Source organism: Lutra lutra, chromosome 2 (genome assembly GCF_902655055.1).
Source record: "Lutra lutra chromosome 2, mLutLut1.2, whole genome shotgun sequence".
Lineage (NCBI taxonomy): Eukaryota > Metazoa > Chordata > Mammalia > Carnivora > Mustelidae > Lutra > Lutra lutra.
The window spans coordinates 33,481,159-33,499,791 of NC_062279.1; the positions used below are offsets into that span (position 1 = coordinate 33,481,159).

General features: G+C 43.0%; 1 protein-coding gene across 10 annotated transcripts in view; it reads left to right on the forward strand.

Annotated features, from left to right (window-relative positions):
- UNC5D (unc-5 netrin receptor D) overlaps positions 1-18,633 on the forward strand; it is a 558,362-nt gene that overhangs the window by 485,632 nt on the left and 54,097 nt on the right. For 5 of the 10 annotated variants that reach the window (XM_047717050.1, XM_047717052.1, XM_047717056.1 and 2 more), the window contains 3 exons: positions 1,017-1,202; positions 5,021-5,398; positions 11,469-11,553. In XM_047717050.1, coding sequence (XP_047573006.1) covers positions 1,017-1,202; positions 5,021-5,398; positions 11,469-11,553 — 649 coding nt within the window. Of the gene's footprint in view, positions 1-242; positions 258-1,016; positions 1,203-5,020; positions 5,399-11,468; positions 11,554-18,633 lie in introns of all 10 variants that reach the window. The other 5 variants (XM_047717048.1, XM_047717055.1, XM_047717054.1 and 2 more) reach the window with 3 other exon arrangements.

Here is an 18,633-nt window from a genome sequence, read left to right on the forward strand (position 1 = left end):
GCCACCTTCTCCTTCCACATACTTTCCAAGATGAAGCCTCTCTCAGGGTCACGTGGTCTTGGATAATCCTCCTTCTGAACCACAGTAGCCATGACAAATGTCTTCCGGAATGAACCACACCCACAGGACAACTAGCAAATGAGTTGGAAAACAGCTACAACTGATCTTGGGGGTTGGGGAGACACCCACATTCTCAATTCAAACTAACGCTTTTATTTTTGCTTTGCCTATGCATTCAATAGGATGGAGTAGGAGAGGTATGGGAGAAACAGCATGTACCCTTTTAGAGACCGGTCCTCCTCCACAGAAACGTATTAAGTCTAGCACTTAATGGTGCTAGAAAACATTGACCATGGACATCGGAGCACCTAGGACCAAGACCTCCATATCTCACAACAGAAATTTTCTCATAATGATTGTAAATGCCCTAACCTGATGTTGTCAATGTTCTCTTAAACGGAACGATTTGTGCCAAAGCTAAAAAACAAACAAACAAAAAATTCTTATTTGTGAGCTCTGGTCTTCTCTCTCTCAGCTCCTGGACTGTGTATGAGCCTCTCACCCCAGCCCACTCTTTACGAATGCATGTGCCCCACATCATATAGAAGCAGAATAGTTCGCCCATGTTTTGTCATTGTATGTGGCTCTCATGTCCCCCCTTCAAGTAAAAATAAGATGGGTAAATATGACTTCCTAAACCAAATCAGTTAAGGAGTTGTCTGTTTCTCCTTGAAAAATATTACATGCTTTGCAAAATTGATTCTCTTTAAGATTTTATGATGATGTGGTCAGCTACCTTAATGCAGTCAAGATATTTGACTGGCGTCCCTCTGATTTATACAGGGTATTTGAGAAACATGATTACATGTAAGAGTAGAACTTACAACTAGCTGCATATTTTATTTTGTCCGAGCGGCAGCTCCAGAAAATCCAATAGCATTTCATTTGGTATCCTAGGGTGGCTTTTCAGCTCTGTGCCTGTGTTGGCCATTTAGGATTTCTCTTGTGTCTTTCAGGCATTGAGAACGCCAGCGACATTGCTCTGTACTCGGGTTTGGGTGCTGCCGTGGTGGCCGTTGCAGTCCTGGTCATTGGCGTCACCCTTTACAGACGGAGCCAGAGTGACTATGGCGTGGACGTCATTGACTCTTCTGCATTGACAGGTGGCTTCCAGACCTTCAACTTCAAAACGGTCCGTCAAGGTCAGCGGCGTAGGTCCCCCCAACACCTCGTCCTCAGGACCATAGAGACTACGCTTACACAGGACCCCCAGTGCTCTCCGGCCCTGTGTGAAGGTAGCTCTTGGCACTGGGAGCCGCTGCCTGATTGTCTTCATGCGTTAGGAAACCAGGCCCCGTGGGGTAGTCTGCCTCAGTCACTGGCTACGAGGAAGACGAACGGAGAATCTCAGTTTACCGTTAGCAACAATCTCAGTGAGGCACTCCCATCTTTGATATGCAGTAAACTGAGCAAATTATTTTGTCTCAGATTATCCAACTTTCTATCTTAACAAAACTGCTTTGAGAATATTTCATTAACTAAAATACTGATTATTCAAACCTGAGCACCAATGACTTTACCATAACCTCCCATGCATATGAATCTATTACAGACTAGGTAGAGTTATTTTTGTTACTTCTATTTTGTAGAAGTCAAAAGGACTTCAGAGAATAGCCAGCAGGGGGAGAAAAAATGGAGTTCCCAGCTTAAATGACTCTCACCTGTTGCCCGGTCGAGGCAATCTTTTGTTGGAAGGAGAAGGAAATTGATCATATCACACTATATCCATGCTCATTTTCAAAACAGAATCATTTAATTCTCTTATGTGAGCCAAATCTTTTTTTTTTTTTTTTTAAGATTTTATTTGTCAGAGAGAGAGGAGCAAGAGCGAGCACAGGCAGACAGAGTGGCAGGCAGAGGCAGAGGAAGAAGCAGGCTCCCTGCCAAGCAAGGAGCCCGATGCGGAACTCGATCCCAGGATGCCGGGATCATGACCTGAGCTGAAGGCAGCTGCCCAACCAACTGAGCCACCCAGGCGTCCCCCAAATCTGTTTCTGATTGCAGGGTGGAGATGAGCTATACATGGGTTTTGGTTTAGAAAAAATGAAACTATCTCCTTTCAGAGGGTAAAGTTTTCCACCTTGACCCTTCCTGTCAATATTATCACCGTTATTTCTATTTATTATGCATCACTAGGGCCTATAGCCCTGGACAAGAAGAAATCTCACTGCTTGGTAGTGATTGAGGAGTGATTAGGTTCCAAAGTGGAATCCGAACACACTAGAAACTGGGAGATGGCTGGTAGAGACAAAATGCTTTCTTGCCTGCTGCTCACTTCTGGGCATCAGAGTTTCAGGTCTGAGCCTGCTTCTCCGAAAGGGCCACAGCCCCTTGACTTGGGTGCATAGCTTAGTAGATATGATTTCATTTTGAAGGAGCGGGGGGCGGGAGTGGGAAGTTGGGTGAGCCTGGTGGTGGGTATTACGGAGGACACATATTGCATGGAGCACGGGGTGTGATTCATAAACAATGAATTCTGGTACACTGAAAAGAAATTTAAAAAATAAAAAATTTAAAAATACAAAAAAGAAACAGAAAAAAAAATACTGGGTTTAATGTAAAAAAAAAAAAGAAATCAAATGAAGAGCTGATCTTTATACTCCATAAGAAACTGGGAAGATTTTTCTATCAAATATAAGATCTCAAGGTCTCAGACTATACCATTTTAAAATAGAAGAAATACAGTCATTTGAGAGACAGAGGCTTTGAAGTCAGATAGATAGAATCCAAAAATTGCTGTATAACCTAGTTAATTGTGTTCTGGGTCTCAAGTTTTATAGCTATAGGGATCCTCCTATCCACATCAGAGGGTCCTCATGAGGATTAAGTGACCCAGAATAACAAGGATTATAAGCCCTTGGCATATAGAAGGTGCTCAATAAATGTAATGAGTGTGAGTCAAAATGCTAGTGGTTTCCTCTGACTTTGGCCCAGGAGGCCAGTGTGTTCCCTGGAACAGCAGGTGAGGGGGTGGTTCCCTTGCCTAAGCGTTTGGAGAATGCTGACTTGCATAAGCTGAACCACATCTCCTCAGTGTGGGCCTGCTCAGAGCTTATACTGTATTGTGACTCTCTAAAAGAATAGATAGCCCTTCCAAACTTCCTTTACCATTTTGGTTTTATTTTTAACCAAGAATATCCCAAAGCTAGTGGTTGAAGCAAAAATCTTTTACTAAGATTCTCCTCCACCCTAGATTCACTGTGATGCTACATACACCTCCCATTGACCCTCACATGATCTTCACCTCCATTGTCTTAAGTGACATCCCTTCTTGAGCAAATAGAGCTGGAGGATGAATGGTGATGAGACTTTTAAACAGAATGCCATGCTTCGATTTGACCAGAAGTTTTAAAAGGATTTCCAAAGGGAGCTGTGGAATAATCAGCCAACTTTCTTCAACCGTGGACTCTTGTCATATGTACATACTTTTGTAATCAGGCATTTTCTCCTTAAGGTAGCCTTCAGTGTAACTCTAGGAAATCTTTTTTGCTGCTTGGCTTCACATAAGCTGGGAGGGTCTTTTAAAAGTGACCAAAAATTAAGCTCCAGAAGGTGAGGACTTGAGATAAAATAGCCATGAGTCTCAGGGATGCGATTTTTTAGGTCTCGGTGGAAGGGCCTGTTCCAAATTCTTTTCAGATGTGACATGGTTCTTAAGTTCTGCTTCTTGCTCAGTAAGACCATAAACAAGAACCAGGCTGAGACCTGTAGAATTCAGTGCAGTTCCATTAAAAAGCACAGCTCCTTGATTGTGTCTTGACACCAGAGCCACAAGTATGAAAAAAATGCATCATCAAGGAGCCTTTAGATCTACAAAGCCTTTTCATCTCATTTTGAACCTCCTCCTCTATGATTTTGGATTCTTAGAGCATCTGAACAAGAGGTGGGAAAAGTCAGGTTTATAGATTTCCTGCTGGCATTGCTACAAATTATGAGTTGGAAGAACAACAGAGGCTAATACAATATGGCCTAGAATTGCAACATTTTCAAAAATATCATACTTTAAACATTTTGTCATGCCCCAAAGGAAAATTGTTTAATATGGTTTGGGTTTCAATTTGAGAAGTCACATTGATGGACTGATACGGGTGGGAGGCTTGGGACTGAGAGTTATTTCGTTATTTACTAACAAATGAGGTTACTTCATCACAAGAAAATAGCACGGCATTTCTTTTTTAATATTTGGCCTAGAAAATATCGGTGAAAGTCCAACAAATGAAAGTCCAATTTCTCAAGTTTTTGTAAAGATTTTTTGGTTTCAGTTGTTCTGAGATAGAAAGGAAGCCGTTCTCAGCTGCTCCCCAAGTAGAATCAGGAGTCTCACTCTCCCCGTGTGGGGCCTCTTTTTCCTCTCTGGGTGACATATGCGCTGTTAGAGCAGACTCAGACACGGAGTGATCCGTGGGCTTCCCTGACCGTTTTGCCCAGAGGACACAACGTTTCCTCCCCCGGCTCCAGAAACTGCCCAGAATGCCACGTGAGATGTGCAGCCACCAACGCCGTTCTCGTTATAAACAGCCCTACCTCGCTGTGTCACCTCTTACCATTTCAAATGAACAGATGTTATTTTTCCTCCAAACTGGATTCCAAAACATCTTTTTTTTTTTCTTTAAGCTTCTCTCCGCCAGTTAAAATAGTCACATCAACAATAATACCTGAGTTTGCTCCCTAACGGAGTGACAGAAATACTTGTTGTGAAAAGATGGCATCCAAGGAGCTCTGGAAAATGTTTTTTTCCTGATTTGGGTTCACTAACATTTGGAGACTCTGCTGGGAAAGCCAGAGCCCCCATTTCCAAGGCTCTGGTCACTCCTGACCAGCCTGTCAGAGCTGCCGCAGAGGCTGGGGCATGAAGGGCCGCTGGCAGGTGCATGGGTGGTTATGCAGTTAGAGGCAGAGGCAAGGGGGTAACTGGGACGCCTTTTCATTTCTGAGTGACAGATCAATTTTCTTTGACCAGGTAACTCCCTGCTCTTGAATTCCTCCATGCAACCAGACCTCACGGTCAGCCGAACATACAGCGGGCCCATCTGCCTCCAGGACCCTCTGGACAAGGAACTCATGACGGAGTCCTCGCTCTTTAACCCTTTGTCCGACATCAAAGTCAAAGTCCAGAGCTCATTCATGGTGTCCCTGGGTGTGTCTGAGAGAGCTGAATACCACAGCAAGAATCATTCCGGGACTTTTCCCCATGGAAACAACCGCAGCTTTAGTACGATGCATCCCAGAAATAAAACACCCTACATCCAGAATCTGTCATCGCTCCCCACAAGGACGGAACTGAGGACCACTGGTGTCTTTGGCCACTTAGGAGGACGCTTAGTCATGCCAAATACAGGTAGGTCGTTAAGTGTGCATTTGTGTATTTCCAAGCATTCTTTTAAATGGTTGATATTGATACAGTCATATCCCGTAAGATTCGTTTTTAAGATGCTTACCATCTTTGTGCCAGAGGTACCAACTCTGGTTCTATAAGCCTCCTTGATTTATGTGGCCAACCAGAATCGATGCTGATTTTAGATTTTCCGGTCGTCACTTCAGCACAGATCGCTTGCTCTATTTGACACCTTTTCCAGTTGACAGCCAGGTTTGCTCAGGAGGGTTGGGTGGTCCCCAGAGTTAAACCCCCTTGAACTATATTTCCTAGAGCATGATCAGGAAGCGCGGAGGACATTCCTTGATAGGAATGAGAAATACCATGTTTTGTAGCCAAACATGGTTTATACACTAGTAGATAATTTAGCAGAAGGACACTGGGAGTCGAACTTCCTCCATAACTGACCTAATAAACACGGTCGAGTGTCCACAGACCTTGCTATCATGTTACTTTATGAGGATCAATGACAAAGATTCATTACCGAGGTGCTCTTTTGAATACAAACTTCAGGTCCAGGGCTAAATCGTGCATACAATTAGTTCTTAGGAATTTTTTTCCTCCTTTTGGTTAGCAGGGGGATTTTCTTAATGTTTTGACAAGGATACTTTAGGTATATGGACCAAATAACTTTTGTTTAATTTTATTTTTTCAGTTTCCAAGATTCATTGTTTATGTACCACACCCAGTGCTCCATGCTCCCTCCTTAATCCCCACCACCAGTCTCACCCATGCCCCCACTCTCTCCCCTCCAAAACCTTGAGTTTGTTTCTCAGAGTCCGCAGTCTTTCATGGTTCCTCTCCCCCTCTGATTTACCCCAATTCACTTTTCCTTTCCTTCTCCTAATGTCCTCCATGTTATTCCTTATGCTCCACAAGTAAGTGAAACCATATGATAATTGACTCTCTCTGCTTGACTTATTTCGCTCAGCATAATCTCCTCCAGTCCCATCCATGTTGATAGAAAAGTTGGGTGTTCATCTTTTCTGATGGAGGCATAATACTCCATCGTGTATATGGACCATATTGTCTTTATCTATTCGTCCATTGAAGGGCATCTTGGCTCTTTCCACAGTTTGGCTATTGTGGACATTGCTGCTATGAACAGTGGGGTACAGATGGCCCTTCTATTAACTATGTCTGTATCTTTGGGGTAAATACACAGTAGTGCAATTGCAGGGTCATAGGGAAGCTCTATATTTAATTTCTTAAGGAATCTCCACACTGTTTTCCAAAGTGGCTGCACCAACTTGCATTCCCACCAAGAGTGTAAGAGGGTTCCTCTTTCTCCACATCCTCTCCACCACTTGTTGTTTACTGTCTTGTTGATTTTGGCCATTCTAACTGGTGTAAGGTGGTATCTCAATGTGGTTTTGATTTGAATTTCCCTGATGGCTAATGATGATGAACATTTTTTCATGTGTCTGTTAGCCATTTGTATGTCTTCTTTGGAGAAGTGTCTATTCATGGCTTCTGCCCATTTTTTTTTTCAGATTTTATTTATTTGACAGAGAGAGATCACAAGTAGGCAGAGAGGCAGGCAGAGAGAGTGAGAGAGAGAGGAGGAAGCAGGCTCCCTGCCCAGCAGAGAGCCCAATGCGGGACTCGATCCCAGGACCCTGAGATCATGACCTGAGCCGAAGGCAGATGCTTAACCCACTGAGCCACCCAGGCGCCCCGGCTTCTGCCCATTTTTTGATGTGATTATCTGTGTGTGTTGAATGTGAGGAGTTCTTTATAGATCCTGGATATCAGCCTTTTGTCTGTAGTGTCATTGCAAATATCTTCTCCCATTCTGTGGGTTGCCTCTTTGTATTGTTGACTGTTTCCTTTGCTGTGCAGAGGCTTTTGATCTTGATGAAGTCTTAAAAGCTCATTTCCGCTTTTGTTTCCTTTGCCTTGGGAAACACATCTTGAAAAAAATTGCTGTGGTCGATGTCAAAGAGGTTACTGCCTATGTTTTCCTCTAGGATTTTGATGGACTTCTGACTCATATTGAGGTCTTTCATCCATTTTGAGTTTATCTTTGTGTATGGTGTAAGAGAACGGTCAAGTTTCATTCTTCTATATGTAGCTGTCCAATTTTCCCAGCACTATTTATCTAAGAGACTTTTTTCCCACTGGATATTTTTCCTGCTTTGTTGAAGAACATTTGGCCATAGAGTTGAGGGTTCATATCTGGGCTCTCTACTCTGTAGGCCAAGTAACTTTTAAAATGACATCCTGTCAATGGATTAGTCTTCAGAGATGCCATCTAAGACCTAACTGAGTGTCCGAAGAGGGCATACTCTCCTCTGATTTCTAAGCAACAAGAATTAGGTAGTGCTCTGAATCATCACAGGTTGGCCACTGAGAGGAAAGAATGCACTCTCTCTGCAAGTGTGACAAAACAACCAGAGAGCATTGAATCAAGACCATCAGGGCCTTGACAGCCCACTCTGAGGTATAGCTAACCACCCTCTTCAATGATTTTATCCTCTAAAATGAAATCTGCCATAGGACTAGTCTGAAGCTCCCATTCCAGCTAACCGACCCTACAGTAGCTTACTGAGTTGACACTGCACTTAGGTTCAAGTTGAGAAATGCTGTCTTGTTCTCCTCCCTCAGCTGATTCCTTAAAAATTGCCCTTAAATGCAACACTACTCATTATGATTTTGGTTTCTGAACTTTCAGTTCTCGAAATCTTCCCCAGTCCATGTTTTAGGACATCCTTAAGAATCTTCATTTAAACATGCATGAATGTCAACATGGGACGTAATCCTCCCTGGTCCTAATTGGCCATCAGGAGACTCAATGCTGAAGGAGTCGGTCAGCCGTGCTTACCAAGTACCCTTTTTGTAAGAATCTATAAACTGGAAGTATGGGCTCTGGGAAAAGAAAATGACACAAACTGCTCCTAAGAACAGGATATATTCATAAAAATCCTGGAAAGTTGCATTTTTGTCTTCCCTTTGCTTCCTAACCCAGTGTGTGGCACTTCACAAGCTCCCAGTAGATACTGGTTGAATAAATTGGCCCACACTCCTCCTCTCCCTTCCTATCTTAGTGTGTTTACTTACATGTGGAAGGCAGGCCAAGATCAACCCATTCATTGGCTCTGTTTAACGTTCATCAAAAAAAGTGAGATGAAACCATGACACAGATTTTTCTTTTTCTTCCCTTTTGACTTGAGAAGTACTTGCATTGCAGACGCAAAGTTTTGATAGCGTTGTCTGATTCCCAAACACCTCCTCTGTGAAAGGACATTTTCAAAGCTTCTAGTAAGAAGTCCTGGACAAGATTGAAGCTGTTCACTGGGAATGAGTTTGAGGAAAAATAAGTGTGGGGAATTGAAACATATGCCATGTTATTTGCAGAACATAAATGCAAAATATGCCCTAGGGGGCTAAAGTGTAAAGAAGCAAGGCACAGCAATTAAATTGTTCTAATGCCATCCATCCCGAATTATTGTATGATGCCTGGCAACGATTTTTCAAAGAGGATGGGATGGTCCCCATGCTGTAGTAGTCATTTATTATGCAAAATATGAAGCAAGAAATTCAGACAGGTGGTTCTGTTATCATACCAAATAAAAGGCTGTCAGGGTAGCAGGTGGAGTTTGGGGGAGAGTATGTTTCTTTAATCAGAGATAACTGGTGAGTGACATCGAAAACGGACTCTTCTTAAGGGGACCACACGCATAAAGATTCCCCACTCTGCCTTTCCTCCTTCATAAGCTGTAATTTGCCGCCCTCACTACCACCCACCATGACCCTGCCTCCGTGGTTTTGTCCCATCTCTGTTTACAATATGCTTATTTTAGTGGGAGGAGGGAAGTATGTTTGAAAGAGAATTGTGAAATTTCTGACTGAAGGAAAGATGAAATCATTTAAAGCTCTAATGATCCTGTAGATTCAGATCGTATTTAGGAGTATTATGAAATAATGTTTCAATCTGAACACAGGGAATTAAGCTGACTTGAAAGGAATGAGATAGGATCCGTTCTACAAACAGCTCTATCTCAAAAGTCCACATGCATATTTATTCTGATTCAATGTGGGAGTCACCTGTCAGGCACGGATGATCTAAAAAAGAGACCACGTCTCAGCGTCTGGCTTTTTTTTTTTTTTTAAACAATTTCAAATCCTATACCTTCATTTATTCAAGATTTGGTTTTTATTTTTGAGTGCCTACTGTGTACCAGGCATTGTGCAACATGTAATTGATATAATATGCTTTTTTTTTAATTTTAAGCACACTGTAGGATTTATTTGCGAGTTTACAAAAGACACACTAATCAACATATCAGAAAGCAAAAAGGATCATTTTTGTTGGCAATCGAAGAAAGGACTATAAAGGGCACCAGGCAACTCTGTGGTGAACTTCTCTGTATCTTGACTACGGTGGCGATTAAGAGAGTATATATGAGAAACTCATCAATTTGTACTCTTAAAATGGGTACAATTTATTGCCTGTGAAATATACCTACAAAAAGGAAAAAAATAGAAAAAGAAAAATGGGAGCACGATAAAGTTATTCTTTCATTGTTTGATGATGCCATATTTGCTTCTATATCTGAAGAATTAGAACTGAAGATCTCTGTTGTCCTAAGGGCCTAGAGTGTCTAAAAGAGAGTCAACAGAGAAAAAGTACTGTGTCAGAGAATACAGAGTGTGTTGGGTGTGCGTTCAGCTTGACACCCACACCCAGTGAATATCCTGTGTATCACAACTTCTGCTCCACAGCAAGGAGGGATGTCCTGGAGTCCACTTCATTTGGCAACTACATTTAAAAAAGAACAGGAAATGAAAGGAGGAGCCTGTTCAGAGGCCCCTAAGTATGGCAATTACGGTTCCATTGACATTAAAGTCCAGAATATATGGATACTCTTGCTGAAAAGCTGTAAGCAAGATTTAAATGTGCCTCATTCTTAGTGCTGGCGAAAGATACTGATGATAACTAGCATGTTACTGAATAATGCTCATAAATGTGCATCACAAATAACATGTTTTGCAACGAGTCTTGCATTTCTTGATTCCACAGCAGCTAACAGGCACACAGAAGGATATCAGTAAAGCCTGCCATCTTGAGATGTAAATTACCACCGGCAACCTGAAAAGCTTTCTGTGCAATTACGTTAGCACTAATGAAAGGGGGGAAAGGTGGGAACTGCATTATTCAAAGACTTGGAGGATGCCCTGAGATTTTATTTTGCAAAGGTCTTACTGTGTCTCTATTTCATCTCTTTTTATAAATAAGAAACTACATTAAAGAGAATCTTTACCCTCTCTAGATTCCTCTCTCTTGGCCAAAGTGAAATATTTACTTCGCAGTAGACAAGAGGAGAGAGAGGACGTTGCACACACAGTGTGATATGCCTTCCTGGGCCTTCCCTGTCCTACGTTACAGGATTTTGCTGAAGTTAGACTACTGATTTTTCTTTGATTTGACACGAATATGGTTATGCCACTTTTAACTTTCATCTTCTTTTTTTCCACAGCAAATATAGGTTGTCATATAGCTGGTATTTGGTCCTTTAACATCCCTAAATTCATCCATGCTTTTTTTTTCCTCCAGTTTTCTTGAAAAAAATATAGCACCTCTTTAAACTTACTTTGAGATGCATAATTTATAAGATAATTTCATACCAGGCCTGAGCTAAGCATTAGAGGGCTTTCCCACCATCTCGGACGCCTTTTCTGGAAATGACTGGAGAGAGATGAGCTACAGCAATACAGTTGGATAAACTCTTATATTCTCAGACAGGTTTGATGGTGTCTGGTCTCAGGACGCCCAATCCTTTAAGAGAATTAAAAAGTGCCAAGAAGACTCTAAGTATTTTGAATTTGAGTACACAGTCGAGTAACATGTTCTTCTTTATGTCACTGTTGGGAAACAATGTTTTCTCCATTAGTTCTTAGACTTTATAAACTTTGCAAAGATCAGAATTTCATACATTGCTGTGAGGTGTGTGTTTTCTGTAAGGTGCTCAGCTGTGGGGCTTCAAGACTATTGGAAAATTGGCAAATAACCTCTGGGCTTTTTCTGTTTTAGGAGTGAGTTTACTCATACCACACGGTGCCATCCCAGAAGAGAACTCTTGGGAGATCTACATGTCCATCAACCAAGGTGAACCTAGGTGAGAGACAGAGAAGGGTGGCATATTGACGACATCTTAAATGCAGAATGGAGCTTCTGCAGAAAACCTGAGGTTTTTGAGATAATTTGGCATGGAGGTGTAAAGCTAAGATCCGTGCGTTACTTGACTATACAGAGGGAAATACCAGTTGCAAAAGTGTAGGCTAAAATGAAAACACACAGAGCTAGCTCTGCAATTTTCAGTGACTCATCTAGGTCACTGACCTCTTGACCGCAGGCAACAAACAACCGTGACTCAGTAGGCAAGTCCTTAGCAGGTCCCCTCCATACTGATTGCCTCACCTAATTTTTCTCTCAAAAAAAAAAAAAAAAAAAGAAATCATCCCAGCCGGCGCTTTTCAGTGCTAGGCATTATGCAAATGATGAGAATGACCAACCTGTGACCTCTTCAGGTCAGCACAAGACCTGCTGTAGGCTGAGAGGGGATTTCTCAGGTAATCTTCCCTCCGTGGAAAAACACCTTCTACGCTGCAGTAGCTTCCAGGTCTGACACATTTCAGTAGCATTAAATTCAATTACATATACAAATCTTGTCGCGGAGTCTTTAATGAAAGTAGTTGGTTATTTTCTTAGCACAAGTATAATATTTGTGGAAATGTTGCTTTCCTCCACACAAGATAAAACCCGGCTCCTCTTTAGAAAGCAATTTCTCTCATAAACTGGATATGTACCTCTGGCATTTTCAGTCTTAACATCTTGGTTCTTTGAGGCTAGATTTTTTTTTTTGTTGTGAGCAGAGAACACGTGAAGGAAAAACACTGGAAGGAAAAAGAGCCAGAGAAACAGATGGTTTGAACAGATTCTGAGAGCTGTCTCCATGAAAGGATTTGTTGGTGCCCAGTGGTTTTAACTTTCTGCTCAAGAGAACTTGGAAGGAATGGAAAAGGCTCTGCTAGCTGGCTGTTGGCAAGGTGCTCAGAGGGCGTGCGAGTAGGTCGTGGTGTGGCTGGCTCTCGTGCTGTTCCCTTCAGTCCTGGAGAACTAGATCCCTCACCTCCACACCTGAAGGCACACTAGGGTCTAAACACCTCCACGTGCAAGTAGAGGCGACCAAGTCGCAGAGGGGTTTGGAGAGTTTACTCAGCATCTCACTTAAGCAGACCTAAAAATGGAGTTTCCTGGATAAGGGTCACCTCTTTTTTATCCCTTCAGTTGACTTCTATGAGAAACCATACCTGTTTAAAATTTAGGTCAGGGTCCATTCTACACATGCTGCTGAAGATGTCATCCCACAAAAATCAAGAACGAGGCCGAATCCAGTCAGCCCGCCCAAATCACAGCCTCTTGCTAACCTTCGCCCCAGCCTCCAGCTTCCTTCCTTATAATCCAGCCACTGGGCCTACGTTCAGCTCTTTCCTCTCAAACCCAGTGTCTTCCACCTCAATAAATAGGACTTATGTGGGAAATATCACTCAAGCTGTCCTGCAATTACAAAAGAAGGAGGAGAAATATATTAAAGACATGCCAGAGTCCACAGACCTTGAAAGACAGGTTTGGCCTGATGCAGTCGCCTCCTGGACCACCATGAGCTTTGTAAGTTCTGTGCTAACCAGTCTGGTTTATCCATCCATATCTAAGATGTGAGTTTATACTGTTGTCCAGGAAGGTGGACAGCAACAGGAACGGTTCTTCAAGGACTTCAGCTCTGTGAGGTGGGCATTTTCCTAGACAGGAGGATAAGATACAGTTGCAGGAGGCCTACATTCCTTGTTATCCTGCTGCTCAAACCTCCCCAGATGTTCCTAGCTCTTAAGAAAATGACCAGTTATAGGCTACTGCTCATTTAGCTTTCTTGACAATCTTCATTTCAAAATGCTCCAAACTACTTATGAAAACACTAAAAATAGCACATGCCTTTCTGCTGCTACTTTTCTTAAGCTTGGTGATTTTTTTTTTTCCATCCCTAACAGGAGGTTACTCAGATCTAAGTTCTGCAGCTTTTCATCCTGGGGTTAATCAGAAGGCCATTAATGTAGCACTGTTTAGTGTCACCTTGCCTTTGGGACATCACTTAAAAACCCATTGTCATCTTATGGTGTCCTTCTGTCCTGCTGAACTTGTGCTCAGAAGAAGGCCCGTTTTTTTCTACCATCTGTAGACCTGGAACAGCACAGTTCCATCTCTTTAACCTCTGACTCTCCGTCACTTCCACACCCAGAATTACAGTCAGATCTTGAAAACAGCCTCTTTAAAGTCCATTCCATTTTCCTATTGATGGCACCTTTCTGTTGCTTTTTTCTGAGTGACATCTCTGGGATAGCTAGGTGATGAGTTAGTGGAACTGTCACTGAAATCATTGATCCAAATTCAGTAGCAGATTCCCAGAGACAGGGCTGTGTAGAATGAATCACAGACTTAAAATAACCCCCTGTATTCAAATAGGTTCCTAGGGCTGTATTTTGAAATCTGGGTAGGTTTTCAGTGAGGGTGTTCATTGTGTGAATTTATGCACCCTGGTCCTCTCGGAAGGCCCGGCTTCTATTGCTGGGAAGTCTCCAGGAGGACACTCTGTACTTCCCATTAAATGGAATGATGTCACTCTTCCTCAGTGTCCCTGCTCTGTCTACACTTTCAGGCTTAAACTATGATTTTAATGAATCTCTCCCAACCTCATGTAGCAATCTGGACCTCTGGTTGCCCATAATGCTTAAGAGATGATCTCTGTTGGCTTTTTGGACAGACATGCGTATTAAATGGATGAGGACTTTCCATTCTTAGAAAAGTAATAATTACCTCTGTTTCTGTGTAGCTTGCAAAGTGCTCTCGCATGCATTTGACTCATTTAGTCTTCCATTATGTCAAAAGAAGAGGATGTTGTAGCAATTTTAGAAAGGAGAAAAAAAAAATCTAAAAACATGAAGGTTCCAAGCAGCAAAGCTGCTTCGAAGGGCATGTTACTCTCCTGGTGGAGCTGGGATTTGACTTCAGGCTATCTGACCACAATGGCCGTGCTCACACACTAAAGGATGCCATTTCTCCCTGATGTCAGAGCCTTTACAGAAACCACTTTCTGACTTCATGTTCCAACTCTCGGCCCCTAGAATGGGGCATCCTCTGGAATCGCTCTCTATGAGCATGAGAATTAAGCAAGGCAGAAAGATAAGATCAAGTTGAGTTTTTCTTAGAAGTACGTTAGGAAAATTGCATTGTTACATCATAGAACTGAGAGCACAGAGGCTAGAAACAAGTCCCACCAAAGTGCTGAGTCTCAGGGGACACAATGTTAGGAAACATCTAAACGCAGTGGCTACGAGTGTGAGCTCAGACATCAGAGGCTCTGGGTTCAGATCTAAGCTTCACTGCTTCCTCCATGTGACTTTAGGGAAGTTCGTAAAACTCTTTGCAACCCAGATGTGTCCTTTACCTTATAGGGATATGGTGGGATTGTGTGGTACACAGGGATACAAAAATCTAAAAGGTGATAAAATAAGTATTCTTTTCTTCCTTGCTACACTTACATTTGACAAAGCATTCTACCTATAGTATATCCTTTCATCTTCACATTGAGCCCACACGGTAAACAATAATGATTATCCTAATTTTTATAGATTTGAAAATTAACAGCAAGAAAAGTTCGTAAGCTCGACTTGGGTTGTAGCTAGATGAGGCACCAAAGCAAGATGATCTGGCTTAGAAGGCATTTCAATGCTTCATCCCAGTCCCTACCTTAAGGCACAGTTAGGTATGTCATCCATGAGTCCAGTGAAGCACACTTGGGGAGAGACAAGGCTTACGCCGAATGATGGAAATAAACCATGAAACAGATGGGGAGGGGCCCAGATTGCGGAAGGCCAGGGTCACTTTGCAATTCAATGTGGAACCACACTGCAATAGGGAATCTCATGGAAAACCATGGAAAAATACAAAATGGCCTTAATCCAGTCCAAGCATAGACACACAGATGGGGTGTAGAGAAGAGTGCTTTCCAGAAGATGTCACTTGATCTGAGTCTAAAACATCAATAGAAATTAGCCAGGCAAAGAAAGGCATAAGGGCAGTAAATAACCTCAATGTTCAGCTCCAGGATACATTTTCCATAATCTACATAGCATAAGAGTGGCTGAATGCAGATATCTTTCCCTGCTTTTAAGTCATTATCTTAAGCAGCTTCCTTCCAACTGTAGCCCAGGCCAGGGCACAGATTGGACAATGAGTTAGGTTTCACACACTGAGCCATTCAGAACACTTAGTGGCATCACAGGAATGGGAACTCGAGTAGCCTCACAGAAAGGCAAGAGCATGAAATCGAGGCTGCCAGAAGTATTTGCTAGGGGAGCCCTGGGGCTCCTCCCAGATCAGGAGCATTTGGTCAGCTAGCTCAAAGTCAGAGGTGACCTCCTTTCCTATCGGCCCCCTTTGGAGGGCAGGAAATCAGTCCTGATCATTCTCAGAAAGCCCCTCTCTTTTCCCAAACTTCAATTTGAAAGAATCTGGGGGGGGGGGACACCTGGGTGGCTCAGTGGGTTAAGCCTCTGCCTTCAGCTCAGGTCATGATCTCAGGGTCCTGGGATCGAGCCCCGCATCGGGCTCTCTGCTCAGCAGTGAGCCTGATTCCTCCTCTCTCTGCCTGCCTCTCTGCCTACTTGTGATCTCTCTCTCTCTCTCTCTGTCAAAAAAAAAAAAAAAAAAATTTCATAAAAAGAAAGAATCTGGGGTTGTTGGTACATTTCGATAGGAAGCTTTTGGGGTCAAATTCTTCTCATCCTTTCTGACCGGGTTTTGATAAACTTTTATAAAATGCAGGTATCTCGGCAAGGGAATTAAAATCTCATTTTAGAGATTCTTCTCGCATGGATTACAATAAGAAAAGTTTTGCATGCAGCACAGCCTTCCCTCTACCCCTCCCACAGGTCTCGCACCAGGTCTCGCACCCCTCCCTACCCCATAGTCAGAGAGTAGAGAACTGGACCAGAAAATTATTATATGGAGCTTTCTTCCAAGAAGCAATAAAACGAAACCAAAGGCAAACACTCATTTCTTTTTCCAATTACACTGTCATGTGGATATCCCTAACCAAATGCCTAAACTGGAACTGGAAATATAAGTAATCTTATTGAAAAATTTACAAAAGGACACATAGTTTTGAATTTGGGCTCAGCCCAGATGGCGTATTTCAACCACTTTTTCTCTTCTGGTTTTGTTTTGCTTCTGAATGGTCTGAGTCAGTGGGTACTTCTTGGGGTGAAGAGCAGGAAAACAGATGTGGTGGCATGAGGAAGCATGAGCTGTTTTTACAGTGCCTTGATGGAGCAAGAGTTTTAACAGCAAAGCATGAGGTAAGACCAAACACAAGACCAGGAAGACACAAAAAGTCACCCTGGGAACTGAAGAGAATTTCTTTCCCAGGAATAGCTCACCACGAAACGGTGTGGTGGAGGCTGTTCCTGTGGAATATGGCTTCCTGTAGCTTTCCCTCCACAGTCACAAGACCAGCGTGCATGCACACAGACACGCACACGCACGTACGTCTTCATGACTCAGGCCTAGCAAAAGATATAAACCTTCAGAAACACACTTAGGCTGATCTCGTTTCTAGAAGAGTAAGAAGAAAATCTGGCTATGGATGTCCATTCCTGTAAAAATGAAATTTTAATGATGACCAGTCTTTGTGTGAAAGACATTTGAGGTCAATCTAAAACCCCATGTCACAGAAAAATAGGAAACCACATACACTTTCCTGGGGCCTCCCAGAGCTCTGATTTCTCACAAGGTAGTGAACCCTGGTTCCACCCTGCCACCAGGTGACTTCTCAGGACATTGCCACCAGGGAGAAAACCTGACTAAAAGCTTCTGGGTTGATTTGTATCTCTGTTGGCTTTCTCCAGCTTGGGAGACCTACCTGCTAGGGTCCGTCTCAAGCCATCCCCCAGCTCAGGCAAAAAACACTGCCCCTTCAACACTGCAAAACTGTTGTAGACTTCTGGGAAACTTTTCCCAATTAATATTAGAGCTCGGTATAGTCTATGACTATTAAGCCCCAAATCTGCCCAGTACTGTAAAGCAGGATAAAATATCCCTTCTATAAGGAGTTTATTTCTGGTGGAGGTGATGGTAGGAGGACCAAGGTGGTATATACGTATCAGAATGATGTTTGTGGGTACAGTGGCCTTTTCTGTATTCTGAAAATTGACAAAGCCCAGAGCATATTTACAAAAAGAGACCGCCAGAGAGAGAGAGAAGTGCCCCCACATTCTAATTTCAGAGATTTTCAAACTATTATGCCAAAGGCTGATTTTCCCACCTCCCTGCCAAATCTTCCAAGAAACTTCATTTCATCAGCATGGGCACTACTGCTCCCCAGACCACTCACAGACCAGGTCCTCTCCCTCCCTATTGATAGAAGAAAAGAGAAAATAAGTCCTATTTTGGAGGAGAACAGTCATCAAAAATGGCCGCCTCTGCTCTCTCCAATGTCAAAGAGAATAGGCTCAAGAGAATTCCTTATAAAAGTTGGGCCATCTGCAGGAGAACTGGACAGTGATATTTGATTTTCTCATTGTTTATAAGCTTGTTGACTTGTCCCATGATGCTAAAACCAAGGAGGGAGGAGCAAAGAACACTTCCATTATTCCCAGGTCCCCATCCTTCCAAGGGGTAGAGAAGATGGACCCAAACCAGAGACAGTAAGTGAGGTTGAAAACAGGTTTGCCAGGGGCCAGTGCAATGTGAGGCAAAGAAGTCAGAGAGCAGAGTCAAGCTGCTGCCAGATGGAGGCCAGTTGGCGGAAGTAACCGAGACCCGCAGAAACTACAGATGCTTCACAGCAACTGTTTGCTGTCCCATCATCAGCACCCTCTGTCCCAGATGACTTTTGGCATCCCCACCTATCTGTACTGAATCCGGTAAGGATTCTCTTAAGACTTGTAAGTCATCTGAGAAAATATTATCACCTTGTCACAGGTAGTTACATAAGGAGGTGGTGTGCTTTCCTATCCCTGTTCTCTCTCGCAGTGCCATGGGGATGAGCTCCTGGTGAGGGAAGACAGGAAGGAGCAGGAGGCCTGCTCTAGAGCCCCAGGTGTGTGTGTGTGTGTGCATGTGTGTGTGGTCACGTGTGTCT